Source organism: Nelumbo nucifera, chromosome 3 (genome assembly GCF_055504915.1).
Source record: "Nelumbo nucifera cultivar China Antique chromosome 3, China Antique-T2T, whole genome shotgun sequence".
Lineage (NCBI taxonomy): Eukaryota > Viridiplantae > Streptophyta > Magnoliopsida > Proteales > Nelumbonaceae > Nelumbo > Nelumbo nucifera.
In genome coordinates, this window is record NC_142651.1 from 5,137,040 (window position 1) to 5,154,371 (window position 17,332).

At 37.6% G+C, this 17,332-nt stretch overlaps 2 protein-coding genes across 2 annotated transcripts; both read left to right on the plus strand.

Annotated features, from left to right (window-relative positions):
• The first annotated feature begins 1,380 nt into the window (after positions 1 to 1,380).
• Positions 1,381 to 3,395, plus strand: LOC104592931 (uncharacterized). The gene is made up of 2 exons (XM_010252483.3): positions 1,381 to 1,530; positions 1,716 to 3,395. The coding sequence occupies exon 2, from the start codon at positions 1,727 to 1,729 to the stop codon at positions 2,756 to 2,758; it is 1,032 nt and encodes a 343-aa protein (XP_010250785.3). The 5' UTR covers positions 1,381 to 1,530; positions 1,716 to 1,726; the 3' UTR covers positions 2,759 to 3,395.
• Positions 3,396 to 10,829: 7,434 nt separating this feature from the next.
• On the plus strand, positions 10,830 to 16,872 carry LOC104592932 (Leucine-rich repeat protein kinase family protein). Its single transcript, XM_010252484.3, has 7 exons — positions 10,830 to 13,042; positions 13,234 to 13,367; positions 13,726 to 13,969; positions 14,482 to 14,693; positions 14,779 to 14,801; positions 15,761 to 15,872; positions 16,412 to 16,872. Exons 1-7 carry the CDS (start codon positions 11,689 to 11,691, stop codon positions 16,658 to 16,660), a joined length of 2,328 nt encoding a protein of 775 aa, XP_010250786.1. The 5' UTR covers positions 10,830 to 11,688; the 3' UTR covers positions 16,661 to 16,872.
• Positions 16,873 to 17,332: the final 460 nt, after the last annotated feature.

Genomic DNA, 17,332 nt, shown 5'->3' on the forward strand with positions numbered 1-17,332 from the left:
CACCAATTTCAAGATCATCTTCTACGAGTTTTAGTTCCAGCTCCTCTGCCGCCTACTCGACGGGAATAAATGGCATCAACAGCATTGTCATGGGTTCTCCTCTGCCCTCATCGTCTTTCTAGTGGTAGCGATCTCATTGATGAGTTTCAGCTCCAAGACCAGTTATCATTCCTCAACGATGCCTCTCCCCACACACAGGATTTTGCTTCTCCTTTCTATGGTGGTGGTAGCAATCTGATTGATGATCTTCAGCTCCTAGACCAGCTGTCATTCCTCAAAATTACAGCTGATAAAACTTTGATGCAATTGCACTCTTTATAAATATTGCTCTCTCAGTGATTGCAGAGGTTGCGGATTATGGTTCTTGTTTCATAGACGAGCATGAGTATTCTTATTGAAGTAGCTCTGTAGCTACTTCTGGATTCAGTAAGTTTGTAGGAGTTAGTCCAATTTGAAAAAATTGAAAGTCCATAGGAAGTAGTCCAATTCGAAAGAAAGGAAAGTCCGTAGGAGTTACTCCAGATTTAGCGAGTACAAGAAGAAAGCCAGCTGCAGGTGGCTTTCCCGGTCAAAATTGCTGACTCTCATTGTTCATATTCTGTCTCTGTTAACCAGTTCTGTTGCATTTTGATCCTTTTGGTCATACGACTTTCTTGAAATTATTGATCATTTGACCCAAGGTATTTCACTTCTTCTTTTTCTTCTTCTCCGAGTATAAGAATACAGGCTTGCTTCAAATTATCCGAGGCAGAGAATCTGAGAAATTTCTCCCTTTCGTAGTTTGAAGCTTGAAACAATCTACAGATTCTATTGAACTGGGGTTTTGGATTTTGCAGAGAAAGAATCTACGAGAGATTCGAGCCAAATCTGCAATGTCAGTTGTATTCTCTGTAGCAGGAGAGAGTTCCCTGGAAGTCAAAACACGATGAAAGATAGAAGGAAGAGGAAGAGCAAGTCGGGTTTGAGTTTGAATGATTGAATTAAACCTGCGAAGAAAAATTATAACAGAGGTGGTGTTCTCATGTGGATTTCTCCCGTTTGTTCTTTCTCTGCATGATAGAGGAGACCGGAACCAAAGGAGGAGAATAAGAAGAACAACCAGAGAGAGAGAGAGAATTTGCCAGAGAAGTGATCGGCGATGGAAGATTGCCGCTCTTCTGCTGGTTTGTCGAAATTGTGGCGAATGGATAGTCAAAAAAGAGTATTTTAAGAATTTTAAAAAATATATTAATCACGTGATATCATATGAAAAAAAAAGAAGTTTTTAAATAATTGTCAGAAAATTTAAAAGGTAATTTAAGATAATATATAAATAGTAAAGATGGAATTAATCAATTTTTTAAATCATAGGGCTATTTTAAGAAATTTGCCAAAAAAATACTAATCCGATCCGTTTACCGATACCATTTGCCTCTTCGTATAAAACCGCCTCTCAATTTCTAGGGTTCTTTGACTTCTTACCCCAGTAATCAAATTCGGAATTTCATCGACGTTTCGAATCAGTTCGAGTATCTTCAGTTCTTCTCCCGGGTAAGCTTTCGTGTTCCATTCCTTTTCTCATTCAATGTTCCGTTTTTTGTGCAAAAGATTTCTCCAAGTAAAACCCTCTGAATCAACGAGCAGAAGCCATGTTTATTTTCTTTGTACAATATCATCTCCGAAATCGGTCTCAAACATCTCAAGCTCCTCCGTGGACCAACCTTCTTTTTTCACAGTCACCTACCTCATGGAATCATGTGGCATGTCGTTAGAATCCGCTACTTCCACAGCAAACAAACTCCGCATTAAGAACAAAGAGAAAGCAGATTCGGTGATTGAGCTCTTAGGAACGCATGGCTTCACCCAAGCGGACATTGCGTACCTTATCTCCAGGAACCCTAAACTGCTTCTATCAAATGCAGACAGGACTCTTAAGCCCAAATTGGAGTTCCTTGAAGCCTTTGGCATTTCGAGATCTGATCTTCCCAGGATCGTCTCTTTGGATACGTGTTTGCTACAAGGTAGCTTAGAAAACCAAATCATCCCCGCTCTTTCTTTCCTTAAAGGCTTGATTCGCAACCATGAGGACTTAATCTATTCCCTAAAGCAATCAACCCGCCTTGTTAAATGCAACCTACAGAATGTGACACAGCCTAACATAAATACCCTGCGAGCTCACGGTGTGCCCGAGTCCAATATTGCGAGATTGATCGTAATGCAGCCTAATTCAGTCTCCCTGAAGGCTGAAGACTTTAAAGAAGCTGTGGAGAGGGTTAAAGAAATGGGCTTTGATCCCACAAGCCGCTCATTCGTCCTCGCTGTTCGCTCGGTGACGGGGATGAGTAAATTGAATTGGGAAAGGAAGGTCAACACTTTGAAGAGGTCAGGTTGGTTTGAGGATGACGTTCTCATGGCTTTCAGAGTACAACCAATTTTTATGCTCAGTTCAGAGAAGAAAATGGGTATCTTGATGGAATTCTTTGTGAGCAAGCTAGGTTTGAAACCTTCCGATATTGCAAAATGCCCGAATTTGTTCTTGGTTAGTTTGGAGAAGAGAATTATTCCAAGGTGTTCAGTCCTGCAGGTTCTAATGTCCAAAGGACTTATTGAGAAAGATGTGAACGTGGTGTGGGTTTTAAATTCAAAGAAGCTGATATTTGAGAACAAATTTTTTATCCCATATCAAGATAAAGCTCCGGAGATAAAGAAAGCATATCAAGGTGAGATACCATTTCTAGGATTAGATATTGGGTCCGGAGATATTAATGTCGACAAGTAATTGCAGGAATCCTACATATGAACAACCAGAGGACCCAGGCAGGTTTTGGGTGAAGGTGTAGAGCCTTTGTTTCTTGATGGGATTTTTAGGTGGAGTTAGTGAAGAAAGACAAGGATAGACTGGATGGAGGTTAATTGCCACAGTTTTCTGGCAGAATTTTTGGTATGTGTTTGGGAGTGGCGGGAAGATGGTGGTGGTGGAGAGCTGGTGGCTGAGGCCGAGGGTTTGAAGACAGTTCAGTTATCATTACTTTGGCTCTATGTATGCTTTAATTACAATGGTGGTGGTTTCATTGGGTGTGTGCTGTTGGGGCCAGGGAATACAGTCAGCTCTTAGTGGATTTAGCAAGAGTTGGGTGTAGGCAAGTTTGTTGAAGGTTATACATGTTTCAGCTAAAAGAAAAAAGAAAGTAAAAGGAATTGCCCTTTCTGAACCATGACCATAAGCATTCTGGATGTGAAGGCTTGTTTTGCAGCATGTATAACTGCCTTTTCAATGCATGGGTGTCGCATCATTGTGGTTTTATTGATTGATTTCACAGTTTGTATGGATTTAGGGATGATAAAGTATGCTCCCATGCAAGAAAAAGTTTCATGGGTTCTATATGTTTCATACCCACTTTATGCCATCTTTCCAATTGATGTGTTCCTCTTCCTCCGGCCCCTAAGAATTCAGCATTGGCAACTCTTTGGGGTCGTTATTGTTTAAGCTTATATAGTGGGCTACCTCACTGTTTACTGTTTCACAGGTAAAAAATCATCTATTATGAAATTAAACATTATTTTTGATGTTTGCATTTTGAGTTTGCTTTTGAGCATATTATCGTGAGACCTGATGTAGGCTACCCTTATCTCTTCACTGTTCCTTGTCTTAGCTTGTCCAAGTAACCTAAGGCCAACACTATGATGCTTGGCGAAGTGATAAGGGCAGTCTCTATTAGCTTGCTCATTGTTGGCCACCTGAAGTAACAGCAAACTATCATTTTTTCTCTTCGAATTCATTTAATTTTATAGAAGATTTGTCATACTCTTCCTTCACCAGCCCAAAGCATACCTGGTAACTAGTCAGTTTATTTAATCATCAAATGGCTTGATTTTTCCATATTTTTATCATCTAAATGAATTTCTTTTTTCTTTTTTCTTTTTTTTTTGGTAGAAGTGTCGTGCATGCATTACCGGAAGTAAGGCTCAGTTTGGAAAGCGTACAAATACAAATATCTACAGTGCAAATAAATACATAGAAAATAATATAAAATACAATGATTTGCACTCTACATATTTGTATTTATGCTCCTTCCAAACTGAGCCTAGGGCTGCATTTGGTTGCGAATCAAACACAAATAACACAAATATGTACTTTGCATAATTACTTGTTTTTTGGTTCATGAATGCAAACACGGTTCACATTTTTAAACCATTTTATACTCATCTTGTTTGTTTGAAATCGGTGCAAAGTGTAGGCCCCATCATTAATGCTCCAACTATCTATGCTCAATTCCTTAAACTTTGGTAAAAAAAGTAATATTATGACTAGCACAAAATTGTATCAAAAAATAGGTACAATAATGCTCTTCTCATAGAATAAAAATGTCAAAAAATACATTTTTGAGTTCTTAATCATTACTTTTTTACATGTCAAACAAATGCTTGCAAACGCAAATTGGAATACATAAATACCCCAGTTCCGCATTTGTATTGCAACTAAAGAAAACCTAAAAAAATAAGAAATTGGGTACATAAGGTAAGAGTGTAAGACGGAAGATCCTGGAAGGCCTGGCAAACCTTTTTATGGCCTTCCATATTGTCCTTTGTCAAAACATAAGAGAAGATGATGCTGTTTAAGTCTGAGCCAAGGTTCAAAGTATTGACATAGGTCGATATGCCAGTAGGGCGTATTCGTGTTTTTTTATATATATATATATATATTTTCAAAGCTGATTCAAAGGGATTGGTTTAAGTCTCGGTTACCTTCTGAATCATGGTCTGACCCGATATAACCCCTGGAAGGGCATATTGAGAAGTCATCGACATGATATCGGCTGATACATAGTTTGAACCTTGGTCTGAATAATTGCCCCAAGGATCATTGGTCCTTAGAGAGGAACTGGAAATCAGAAATTGGTCCTTAATTCAGCGGGAGTGTGAAGTGTGCTTGAAGCAAGTTATGTTTTGTGATGTCATGAGTCTGACGGTCTGACCCCTATATAATGAAAAAGAATCCTAAAATTCCCCCATCTAAGGAAAAAGAATCCTAAAATTTTAGTCCCCTTTTCTAGCGAACAAACCCCAGGATCTTAATCGGCTCATTATCTTCTCTTTAATCTTCCAAAGTTCAAAGTATGAAACACAGAGTGTTTATATTAGTATTGGAAAGGTGATTTAAGAGACGTATTAGGATATGATGGTTCTTCAGTTTTCTTTGTAGGTGGTTCTAGAGATCGGATGAATTATAATAGAAATAAAACTAAAACTATTGGATTAATTTGAGAGTTTCCGACGGATCCTTTATCCAAATCAATCCTACTTGGGTGTTTGGGTTTTTTTTTTTTTTTTAATCAAGGCAGCGTTGTTTTTATTACATACTACACATTATAGGACACATAGGAATCGGGGGTGGGGCTGAGTATGGGGCCTGTCAGATGCCAATCTTTAAATTATCTTGTTTTTAGCATGCATAACCAAGGCACAGCACACTATATGACGATATGGTCAGGCTTTTGATCCAGGAAACAGATTCAAAGTTTCAAACCAGATTTCTTCTGCCCAGTAGAAAAGAAAGTTGCTGAATTTGTGATCATTAGGGACACTTTTTTAAGCGCAAGAGAGGATTAGGCTGCATTTGGCATTCATTATTTTAAGGACTTATCTCTCTTTAGTTAAAAATTCAATATTCATAAAAGTATTTTAACTGCATAAAAGAGATAAATCCTTAAAATAAGAAATGCCAAATGTAGCCTTATTTTACTGAGATAACTCTTTTAATGGGATGACACAACCGGGTAGCCCATCCCCTACAATCCAGATCAGGTAGGTATTTAGAAATTTTTTTGACACCTGTCCCTTAAAAAGCCCCTAATCTATTATTGAGAAAAATTAAAATACACTTTTGAAATATTTATCAAATGCTTATTGAACATACTTACTATATTGTGCCTAGATTCGGTCCCTCCTATTTAATCCTCCAACCCAACCCTGATGTCAATGGGATTTTATTCCGGGTCTGTACATTTCATGCCAGCTATTACCAAAAGACAAAGGCCAAGAGGACCAAAGAGGCTCCAGATATAGGAATGTGGATTTTTTGCATTTTTTATTTTTTACTTTTTAATAAAGAAGAGCTGCTGGTGGGACAAAGCAAGATGTACGGGAGGTCCACCTATCCAATTGGGATCTGCTCCTCACATAGAGCGCCTCACACCGACATCACATGCATATCTCACCATGCATTGGAAACATCTCTTGTGAATAATAATGTATAAATACGGGAGATGTTTCCAATGCATGGTGGGATATACCTGTGAGGTCAGTGTGAGGTGCCTTTTGTGAGGAGCAGATCCGGTCTCCCACCTATCATGCCTAAGAGAGCTTATGTATTGGTTTGATCCTTGCACCTCCCAAATTTTGGAGTTTCATGCAATTATTGGCATGAGTTCAGATTGGCCAGAGACAAAATCATTAGAAATGAACACAACACACTGAAAATGTGTGTCTAATGTGGGCCTATGCATATAGAACACTGGTGTGTTCATTGACTTCATTCGTGATGGATGGGTTGCTTAGTCCATTATGTATGATTTTTTCTCTACAAAGTTCACTTTCTTACAGGGTATCATAATGCAAGGCTAAATTTGAGAATCAAGGCTTTTGATTTATTATAAGGGAAAATTTTCGATTAGTACCCTGTACTTTGGGTACAGGGTACTAATCGTTGGTTATGTGTATCATGTGATGTCATGTGCAACTTAAGACTTGAAAATATCAAAATTACCCTTAAAAAATAAAACACTTTTCATCATCTTCTTGCTCAAGAAGATGAAACAGAGGTGTAAAACACTGGTATGGTGGTGGTCTCACCTACTGGAATAGCATAACTCTCCCCGACTTCCTCTTGAAGTTGGTAAAATGGTATTCAACGTTCAAGAGAAGATTATCATCCATCGCCAGATTTTGGCATTTGGATGGTTGTTAAAGAAAATTAGATGACACTTAAAAGGTATTTGTATCTTTCCGCATGCCACTTAACGGCTGATTAAGGGCAGATATTGGATTAACACATTTTGAAAGTTCAAATACTGAATTTTCACGTTTTAATGTTCGAAGACCAAAGTGGCACTAGGCCCAAAGTACAAGGTACTAATCGGGCAATATATCAAAGCGTTCGTTGTTTTGACTCATTTCAAAAGGAATACAAATACAAATATATACAATGAGAAGGCTCTTGATCCTAAATTTTATTTGAAAAACAATAAATACAATACCACAAAGACCATGAAAAAAGATCAAATTATTCTTATTTTTGCTACAAAATACTATTTTTCTGTTGATTTAATTTGTTGGAAAGTGCACAAAACTCCTGAAGATGGATCCGTCTGATTTTAAGGAGACACAGTCACACACTCCACGCACAGTAATTAGCTTATTCATGACATTGGTCTATTAATTATATACAAGAAAGTGCATCTTCCACCCTTGTTCGTAGGAAGAAGTGTTTACATCTCTTGAGACAAACAGGCCAAGCCCACTTGCAGCATCTGTCTGTCTCTCTTGTCAATGTTTCTGTTTGTTTTATTTGAAGAAAATGTTGGAAAACCCAATATCTACTTCCTTGGGACCAAAGTCTTAGTAAATTATAGTTGTGGGCCATTAATGATGGTGATTGGTAGGGTAGGGGCTAGCTTTGCTCTTTGATGCATGACACAGAACATAGGACAAGTTGGGCATCAATGCTTTCTATCCACTAGGTTCCAATTTTCTCACTTTTAATTTCATTAATAATCATTTGATAATCCATGCAGGATTTGAATTCCTAGAAAGAAAAGAAAAGACTAACCAAATTCAAGTGGGCGCATTCTGATTGATCATAATGTTACTTTTTTTTTGTCATTTCATCTTTTGTGAAGCTATCTATCTAGTACTCAGTACCCTAAAGGTCTAAACACTATCTCATTTTCACAAGGGAGTTCTCTTCTTATATAGGCGGAGTGTTCATTTTTCAACAAACAGGAGGCTAATTTTGTTTGTAATGTAAACTTGAATCAGATACAAAATTCACTTTCGCATCTATTTGTAATTAGATTTGTTCAGGCTTGGGTTTAATTTTTGTTAAAATTTGAATGGATTTGGCCAAAACCCAAGCCTAAAATAGTGTAAAGCCGACCTGAAACACGAGTGGTGAATAAATCTATTTGTGACTGATTTGCAACTGATGCAAAAATTGGACCACTTTCTGCCCACCATAGTACTATCTCATATAAAATGGAGACCACACCATTCTGTTTCCTATCATACTCCAAAATAAATAACCTTACTCCTTTTTTTTCGTTGTCTTTCATATAGAGTGGGAATCACATCATTTAGCTTCCTATTTTACTTCTCAAAATCAAACATGACAATGTCAAATCTGAAGCAAAAATGATCCAGAATTTACACTCAGCCTGTCTACAAGTGGGAATATTTCAGTTATTATTTTTTGCTTTTTATAGAAAAAACTTTCTAATTCATTTTAATGAAAACAGTGCTAAGTTCCTTGAAAATTTAATATTCCATTGGTTTTATGTTGAAACAAACACAACCATGATATTTTTGGTGTAAAATACTCTGCTCAGGAAGTAAAATCTTAGTATTCATCTTGAGTTTAAATATTTGCCTCAATGTCTGAAATAAATGTAAAACAATGCACCAAATCAACAATGTATGTATTTAGTATAACTTCCATTTATTAAATAATTTTTTGTATTTGATTTGTCTTCAAAATCGAAAAAAAATATTTGATAAATCATTTATTGACAATTAGATATCGTTAGCCGCCACATCAATAAAACAGTGAATAAACGCTTTTCGTTAAGAGAAACATTAAAATAAAGCTTGATGCACATATAAATCAAACCCAAATACTGATTTGGCAATGATACTACTGCGTTTTAATAAACCCCTTACCCCTATGACGAAAAGTTTACAGAGCAAAGCAAAGCACACGCCTTATCACCCAATGCTCTAATGATGTGGGCTCAACCATAAATTTGAGCTGGTTTCTGCGCACGGTACGAAGCCGTGTATTCTGAGTGTCACGACTTTAGGGTTTGAGTCATCTTCTGCTCTTCTTGCAAAGAAGATTCATCTCCCCAGTCTCAGACTCACGTCCATCCATCCGTAACCGTAAGCTTGGCTCCTGGGGTAATCACTGGGTTCTGTCTGTCAACTGTGGTTGAGGGCTTGGCTTTTGTGTAGACTTACTACAGTTTCTGAACAGTGACGGCCCATAGGATGTAGGGCCCAGTCCAGTCGTATATTTCCAAAACCGTTTTAATCATGTTCTTGGAAGACCACTTAAGTCAATCACAATGGGGCTGATGAATGTCTGATGGGAGTGAACGAGATGCTCAAGGCCAAATGAAAGATTCCAAACTGCTAAAAATCGCCACACTGCAACGTTTTCACTCTCCACGAGAGAAGAGGGGTAATCCCCCAAAATGGTTTCAAATTCCAAAACTGTCCTATGGACCACCTACTCCAACAACGTTGCACTGAAATTCCAAAGAAGCCCTTCCTCCATGATTTTTTATGCCACAGCCCACAGGTGGCTGAACGTGTCATTCAACGGTCAAGAAAACGATAACTTAAATTTCATGGTTATCAGGCCCCATCGTGTGGTTGATGTTGTCACCGAAAAATAGAAGGCTTATATGTACGTGTTTTGACCATCTTTAGAACAAATAAACAATCCGTAGCGGGTTTGGGTCGTAGTCCGTGGGCCTTGGGATAGGAATGGCAACAACTAGGATATCCGTATAAATTGTCCTATCCATTCTCGAATACGTTAGGGATTTTTGCACTGCAATCTCCTTCGGAAATCTGATTTACAATCCTCATCTTAATTTATTAGTAGCCCCCTATAAATCACTTCTTGTCCCTAAAATTGACATTAATTCATGGGCAGATTCAGTCCACCCCTAATCGTTAATGTATGTTTGATATTACATTTGTCTAATTTTTCTTTTTAATTTTTCAAACTCGTTACACCTGTCTCGATTGGTTAAGCCCATGGCACCAAAATTTTTAGTATTATTTTAAGCCACTAAGTCATCTCGACTTTTTATGTTATTTAATGAAATAAAATAGATTTCATTAACTTTCGTGTTTATCAAAACAATCAATATGATTAATAATTCCAACTAAAAATTTAAAGAAATAATATTTAAAATTAGCATTTTATAACTAAACGAAATAAACAATCTATCAAATCCAAATTTATATAAAATGATAATTTTAATCCCAATAAATTTATATAAATAAAATATTAATAATAGAATAATTATCTTAGTACTTAAAATTTATAAATTTATACATGATATATAATAGATTCATATTTATACATCCCAGGTATCTAAACCCTAAAATCAAAATCCAAACAGTCTTAAACCCTATAAGATTTTAATCTAAAATCCCAAACCATCCGTACTTGGGGGAGTTTTACATTATCATAATCAAATTATCATTTTTCAGCAATCTAACCAAGCCCATGTCCAACTGAGATTCCCCCATCCTTTTAAGCTGTCCAATTGCGACAGGGAAACCCAACTGGCCACAGGCAAGATTTCATTTATTTCCAGTCTCAGAACTGTCGGTTCAAGCCTTCAAGGCTTCTAGTGGATGTTGGTCATCCCGGATTTTTTCTCGGGTCGGTTAATAAAATATACAGATCAAGAGTAACAGGGGAAGACTGAAGAGAAACCGGTCAAGGCATTTTGGTAATTAAGACTCATCACCGAGGACATTCAAAACATTTCCTAGTCGAGAAAGAAAAAAGGAACCAACTGAACTAGTGAACTGGCTCTTCTTTTCGTCTTCCCGTTGCAGCGCTACCGGTGTTTTCTGTTCTGGTCTGTTTGTTCTTCTGTCAGAAAAAGAATGAAAAAAGAGAGAGAAAGAGCTGTGCTGTTTTTCTGCGATAAGTCGATAACCTGCTTGGTTCATTAATGTCGGGAGAGCTCACTTTCTTCGATGAATGAAGGAGACCATGTGCTAGCAGTAAATGACTCGACGACGTCTACCAACTGCCTTTCCTCCTCCCTTGAAAATTTTACTGCATTTCATCCAAAGCTTCCTGGAGCTTAGATCTCCGCGTATGGTTGGTTCTTTCCGTTGATATCTGCATTACTTCTTCACGGGTTGGTCTGTAAATTGCTTGAGAAGCCAAATCTTCCTCTAAATAGGGATCTACTCCTGGTCATATCTTTCGTGGGGTTATTTTATTTTGGCTCAACTAGCTTCATCAAGCAGCATTTCCCGTGAACACGCTCCCTTGGCCGTCGGAGGCGGGTTTTTACTTTTAAGCCATCCCTTCTATATTTGCCGCGCAGGCCTTTTCCTTTCACCCCATTTCTTGAAAACTCGGTGCTTTCTTGAGAAGACATAGCTCTTTTGAAGTTATTACTCGATTCTGCGCTGCCATTCCTCTGTTTCTGCTTCATAGATTTTGCCCCAACTTGATTAAAGATCCAGCTTCAGCGAAAAACCAGTTCACAAATCATCCTTATCAGTTATTTTTCTCAAATAATTCTTGATAATCTTTCATGGACCCCTAAGCTGTTAAGCATGCTTCCACCTTTTCTTGTTTATATTTCTAACAAATTTTCTTTAGTTCATTTTCCCTGAAGTCGCTAAAAAGAAAACCCAAACTTGGTTTTTGTTTGCTTGGCTTTTTCTTATCCAATGACATCTTATGCCTTGTTTCTGCTGCTATGTTTTCCTCTGCTTTTCTCCATTCCTGCTACCCATCAGTTGCAAACCTACCAAACCCAAGTTCTCCTACAGCTAAGGAAACACTTGGAATACCCACAGGCAATTGAAGTTTGGGACAATTACAGTGGAGACTTATGCTTCTTACCTTCTTCTCCACAGATGACCATTGTATGCCAAGGCAACTCTATAACGGAGCTCAAAATCATGGGTGACAAAACCGATAAGGTCAGTACGTTCGAAGGATTTGCAATTCCTAACCTGACTCTGTCAGAGGCTTTCTCCATGGATTCTTTTGTCACAACCCTGTCCAGGTTAACCACGCTCAGAGTTCTTAGCTTGGTATCTCTAGGGATTTGGGGCCCACTTTCAGACAAAATCCACCGGTTATATTCACTTGAGCTTCTTGATTTGAGTTCAAACTTTCTAGTGGGTTCGATTCCTCCGAAGATTTCTGCATTGGTACAGCTTCGCTCTTTGACATTGGATGGAAATTTCTTCAGTGATAGTGTCCCGAACTGGTTCGATTCCTTATCAAATCTGTCGATTTTGAGCTTGAACGGCAACCAATTGAAGGGACCATTTCCTTCTTCAATATGCAGAATTAAGACTCTTACTAGTCTTGCTTTGTCTCACAATCACGTATCTGGTAAATTACCTGATATGGGTAGCTTAACTGATCTGCGCATGTTGGATTTGCGGGAGAACCGGTTGACTTCTGAAATACCTCGGTTGCCGAAAGGTTTGGTCACGGTCCTCCTGAGCAGTAATTCCTTCTCCGGTGAAATTCCTCAACAATTTGGTGAGCTTGATCAGCTTCAACATCTCAACCTATCATTTAATTATCTGACTGGAACACCACCTGCAGCAATTTTCTCTCTGCCAAATATCAGTTATCTGAATTTGTCGTTCAATAAGCTGACCGGATCACTTCCCTCCCATCTAAGTTGCAGTGCCGAACTTGGGGTTATTGATATTTCTAATAATAGATTAACGGGTGGATTACCTACTTGCTTGAGCTCTCAATCAGATAAAAGAGTTGTCATGTTTGGCGGGAATTGCTTATCTGTTGATCCACAACACCAGCATCCAGAGTCATATTGCAAGGAAATCCACATGATGGATAAAGAGTCCGGGGGCATGAGTATAGGAGTATTAATTGGTGTTATTGGAGGAGCTGTTACTGTTGTGATACTTTTGGCATTTGGGTTTCTCATTTTGAGTAGAAGATATTGCCCAAGAGGGACTTCTGAGCGGCACTTAACACGGAAGGCAGTCCCTGATAGAGCGCCAACAGGATACTCCTCCGAGCTCCTTGCAAATGCAAGTAAGTTATTTGCTTGTACATCTCCCTAATCTTACCATTCTTCATCCAAACCTTAGACATTCACCCATGACCTAAGTTCCAACTTCCACCCTTTGAAAGTAGACTTCATTATGAGTTGTAAAATTGTTTCCTTGGATCTAGTGGAGTTTTATCATTGATTTGTTTTCTTTCTTTCTTGTCTTTCTCTTCAGGGCTTGTTTCTGAAGCAGCAAAGCTAGGGACACAGGGTGTACCAACATATCGGGTTTTCTCTCTAGAAGAGTTAAATGAAGCCACAAACAATTTTGATCAGTCAACATTTATGGGCGAAGGTTCAATGGGAAAGGTGTCCCACTAACTAATGCATCCCCTTCCTCTATTGTGTTTATTCTGCCTTATTTCTCCACAGTTATACCAACAATTTACTTGGTAGAGTAGCAATGACTAATTCCTTACCACAAAAAATGAAGAAAAAAAAAGGAAACGGACATTCTGGTGAAGTTTATTTAAGAAATAACCACATGGGAAAAATGAATCATCTTGAATGTATCACATGATACTGAACCATGAATCTTACCGCTTGAGAGGTTCTCTTCTATCAGTCATAATTGATAAATATGGTCTCTTCTTGGTTCAACCGCATAAGGATTTCATATCTGTCTAAAGAGACCTTTCTTGACTTGTCTCTCCTTTTCTTTTTCCAGCTCTTCAAGGGATGGCTAGAGAATGGCACCTTCGTTGCTATAAGATGCTTGACATTGTCTAAGAGATTCCCAATTCGAAACCTTAAACTCCGGTTGGATTTAATTGGTAAGCTGCGGCACCCACATTTGGTTTGCCTCTTGGGGCATTGCATTGATGGTGTTGGACAAGATGATTGCTCTGTCAACAAGGTCTTTCTTATTTATGAGTATGTGGCTAATGGAAATCTCCGTACTCATCTCTCAGGTCAGTTTACCTTACCATACAAGCAGGCATTGAGTATAGAATCTTTTGATCAAATAAGGTTCAGTCTTAATATGGTAACCTGTATCGCCATAAGCATCTTTAATTAGATGTATAGTATTCATACATGAAGCAAAGGCAAGGAAGCCTCATCTCTTCCCACCTTTTTTTTTATCAGTTCATCTCTTCCCACCTTAGAGATATTCTTTTGTTAAATATCCAACCAACTAAATTATTTTAAGTTCACTCATCCTATGCCCAATTCTGGATGGTGAGAAGTAAGAAAATGGCCATAAAGAAGTTTAATGACGAGGCAATTATGCAATCAGGTTAACATTGACCTCATTTATATTGTAGCTGGGACTTGTCTTACAGTTGGCCTACATAAACCATGTGCATGGATATTCCGCTTGTAGACTAAATGATTCAGACTATGGTTCTATCCATTCTTTACTCCTAAGTCTTCTATGCAGTGTGTCTATATCCCTCTAATCTAACTATATCTACATTTTCAGAGGATAGCCCAGGCAAAGTTCTTAAATGGTCAGAGAGATTGGCAGTTCTTATTGGTGTTGCAAAGGCTGTGCATTTCCTACACACTGGGATAATTCCTGGTTTGTTCAACAACCGATTGAAAACAAATAATGTTTTGCTTGACGAGCATCAAATTGCAAAACTAAGTGACTATGGGTTGTCCATTATCACAGATGAAATCATCAAGCTTGAGGTGAGGGTACTTGATGTGTGAATGGTATGCCTTGCACACAATTTCAGTGTCCTAATACTTTACCCATGTTCTACTTGTTTTGCAGGTGAAGGGAGAAGGCCAAAAATTGTAAGGATTGAGAGCTCCTCACAATACCTCTTTTATTATTGGTTTGAAGTCAAGATTGTGTTGCATATAAAAATAATTGTATATGATCGTCTGAGATTTACACTAAGAGATGTCTCTTCATGTTATTAGGAGTTTCAGTTATCTTAGACTGTATGGTAAAAATTATCTTTCTGAGAATTGAAGTAGTTGGATCACCAACCAAGCCATACGGACAATAATTTCTATTGAAAAAAGAAATTGAACAAATTAACATTGAAGCCTGGGAAATACAAATATAATAGTTACTAAAATAAAAATTTAGTTGTTGTATGGTGTAAGTGTATGAATATATTTGAGTAACTCTAACCAGCAACACCTAAGAATCGTGGGGGAGAAAAAGAAGAAATGAAGAAATATTTGGAACAAGTATATTGTGTATCTAATTCTGGGCCTCAATTTCTTTTTGTGCTATTGTTTATTGGATTTTTTTTCTTGGATTGGTGTATTTATGGATTAAAAGTTCAATTACATTTTGCTGATAAAAAAAGAAGTTCAATTACATTTTTAATGTGCTTTATTGCAAAAAAGCACATGTTTCAAAAAATAAACAATATTTACATAAGAGTATGCAACTTTGGCCCTACATAGAATATGTGACATGCGCTAGAAAAGGGGCTCCTCATTTACATTCAATTTGAAGGAGTCTAAATAAATCTGAAGACCCTTAAAGTAATCATGAAGTATGGAATCCCAGTCTTACATGAATGCTCTAGATTGTGATGGGCCTCACATATGGAATCTTTGAACATCAGAAACTTGATGGGATTATCATAGTACCCTATCCATTTGTCATAATTTTTAACTACTGTAAGAGATAGTATTCTATGACAAATTTTCCATTTTGTGGGTTCTAAGAACCCATGCAGTTAAGCATATGAATATTTTGCAAGATCTGACTTTGGGACTGTCCATTTCTGCAGGCAGAGAAAAAAGTTAGAGGATGATGTGTATAGTTTTGGATTTATATTACTTGAAGCACTTGTGGGACCTTCAGTATCTGGAAGAGGAGAGGCGTTTTTATTAAATGAAATGGTATGCAGAAACTTAATTTGGAGTCTTTTTCTTTATTACTTTTTGTTATTGATACAAGGAGATCGCTTTCATGGAATACGGCTAGATTGTGGCCATAACTGTTGTGGGATGAGCTATGAGGGGAGCCCCTCATACACATGAACCTTATAGACACCCATATTTTTGATTTATTACACCCATCTGAGATGTAATCAGAAGTAGAAAGAAAAAGAAGGGGTGGGGAAGGTGCATCGACTCGTAGTTGATGAAATATTGGAGAATTTATGTGCTGAGATGATGTTTTACAGCAAGATCTAGAGAATTTTCAGAATTTCTGATGCTTGTGATGATTATATCTTCAGAATTAATGAAATCAAACTTCATTTATCAAAAAAAAAAAAAAGATCTAGAGAATTTTCAGAATGGAGATAGTTTATAATTTATGACACTGCAGATAGAAGGTCCTTTGCTTTTCTCCTGAAAAACGGTGCTGCGGATGTCGTCGGTACTTCGTTGCTTGAAATATAAATGAATCTGAGACTAGTATTCTCATTTTGCAGGCATCATTTGGTAGCCAGGATGGTCGAAAAAGAATTGTGGATCCAGTTGTCCTCACCACTTGTTCTGAAGAATCATTATCAATTGTTATCTCCATAACAAAAAAATGCATATCCCCAGAATCATCCAGCCGACCTTCTTTTGAAGATGTCCTCTGGAACTTGCAGTATGCATCTCAGGTCCAAGCAACAGCAGATGGGGATCAGAGATCAGATGCGACTTCACAGACATCCATATCCCAGCAGAACTAGACTCAGCAACATCACATTCATTTTAGGAACCTCCCTCTTGAAGGACTCAAATGGTTCTGCCAACACATAAATGTTGCCTATTTTTGGCTGCTTTTAGTCCATTTTCTCCATCTTCTTCCATTCTTTTCCCCTTCTCTTTTCTGGAATTGTAACATAAATGTCTTTATTTACATCGATTATAGTGCAAGGAAAGATTGAATGGCTTTCAGCAATTTCTGGTGTTGTTTCTGGAATCAAAATTTTTCGGTGATGTCATATTTTTGTCGACTATGATACACCCTAAAAGATGGACCATGTGCAGACACACTCTTGGAGAATTGCTCCACTGCACCAGTGAAGGGCTGAAAGGATGGTAAGAATCATCCTTTTTAACAAACTAGTAAACAAGTACGTGCATTTGCACATGACAATATCTCTAAGACAAAATTATTTATAATTCATGGGCAGTTTTTGAACAGTTATAAGTGGTTAGTTTCTAAATTATTACAAGTGGACAATTTTTGAACAATTACAAGTGGGTAGTTTTTGGAGTGAGAGTAAAAGACATATGTCTTTTTTTATGTTCCGTGTATGTTGCTTAGATAATGGGTAAAAATGTCTAATGAAAAGTAAAAAAAATTGGACTATTCGTTCTTTTATTAATAGTATAGATAAGTGTGTAGAACTGTAAAA

Excerpts from the sequence above, each read along its gene's own strand:
- LOC104592932 (XM_010252484.3), top strand. The coding sequence starts at position 11,689 with ATGACATCTTATGCCTTGTTTCTGCTGCTATGTTTTCCTCTGCTTTTC. Across the intron at positions 13,970-14,481 it reads TCTCCGTACTCATCTCTCAG|AGGATAGCCCAGGCAAAGTT; the intron begins GTCAGTTTACCT and ends CTACATTTTCAG. Across the intron at positions 14,802-15,760 it reads AAGGGAGAAGGCCAAAAATT|GCAGAGAAAAAAGTTAGAGG; the intron begins GTAAGGATTGAG and ends CCATTTCTGCAG.
- LOC104592931 (XM_010252483.3), top strand. The coding sequence starts at position 1,727 with ATGGAATCATGTGGCATGTCGTTAGAATCCGCTACTTCCACAGCAAAC.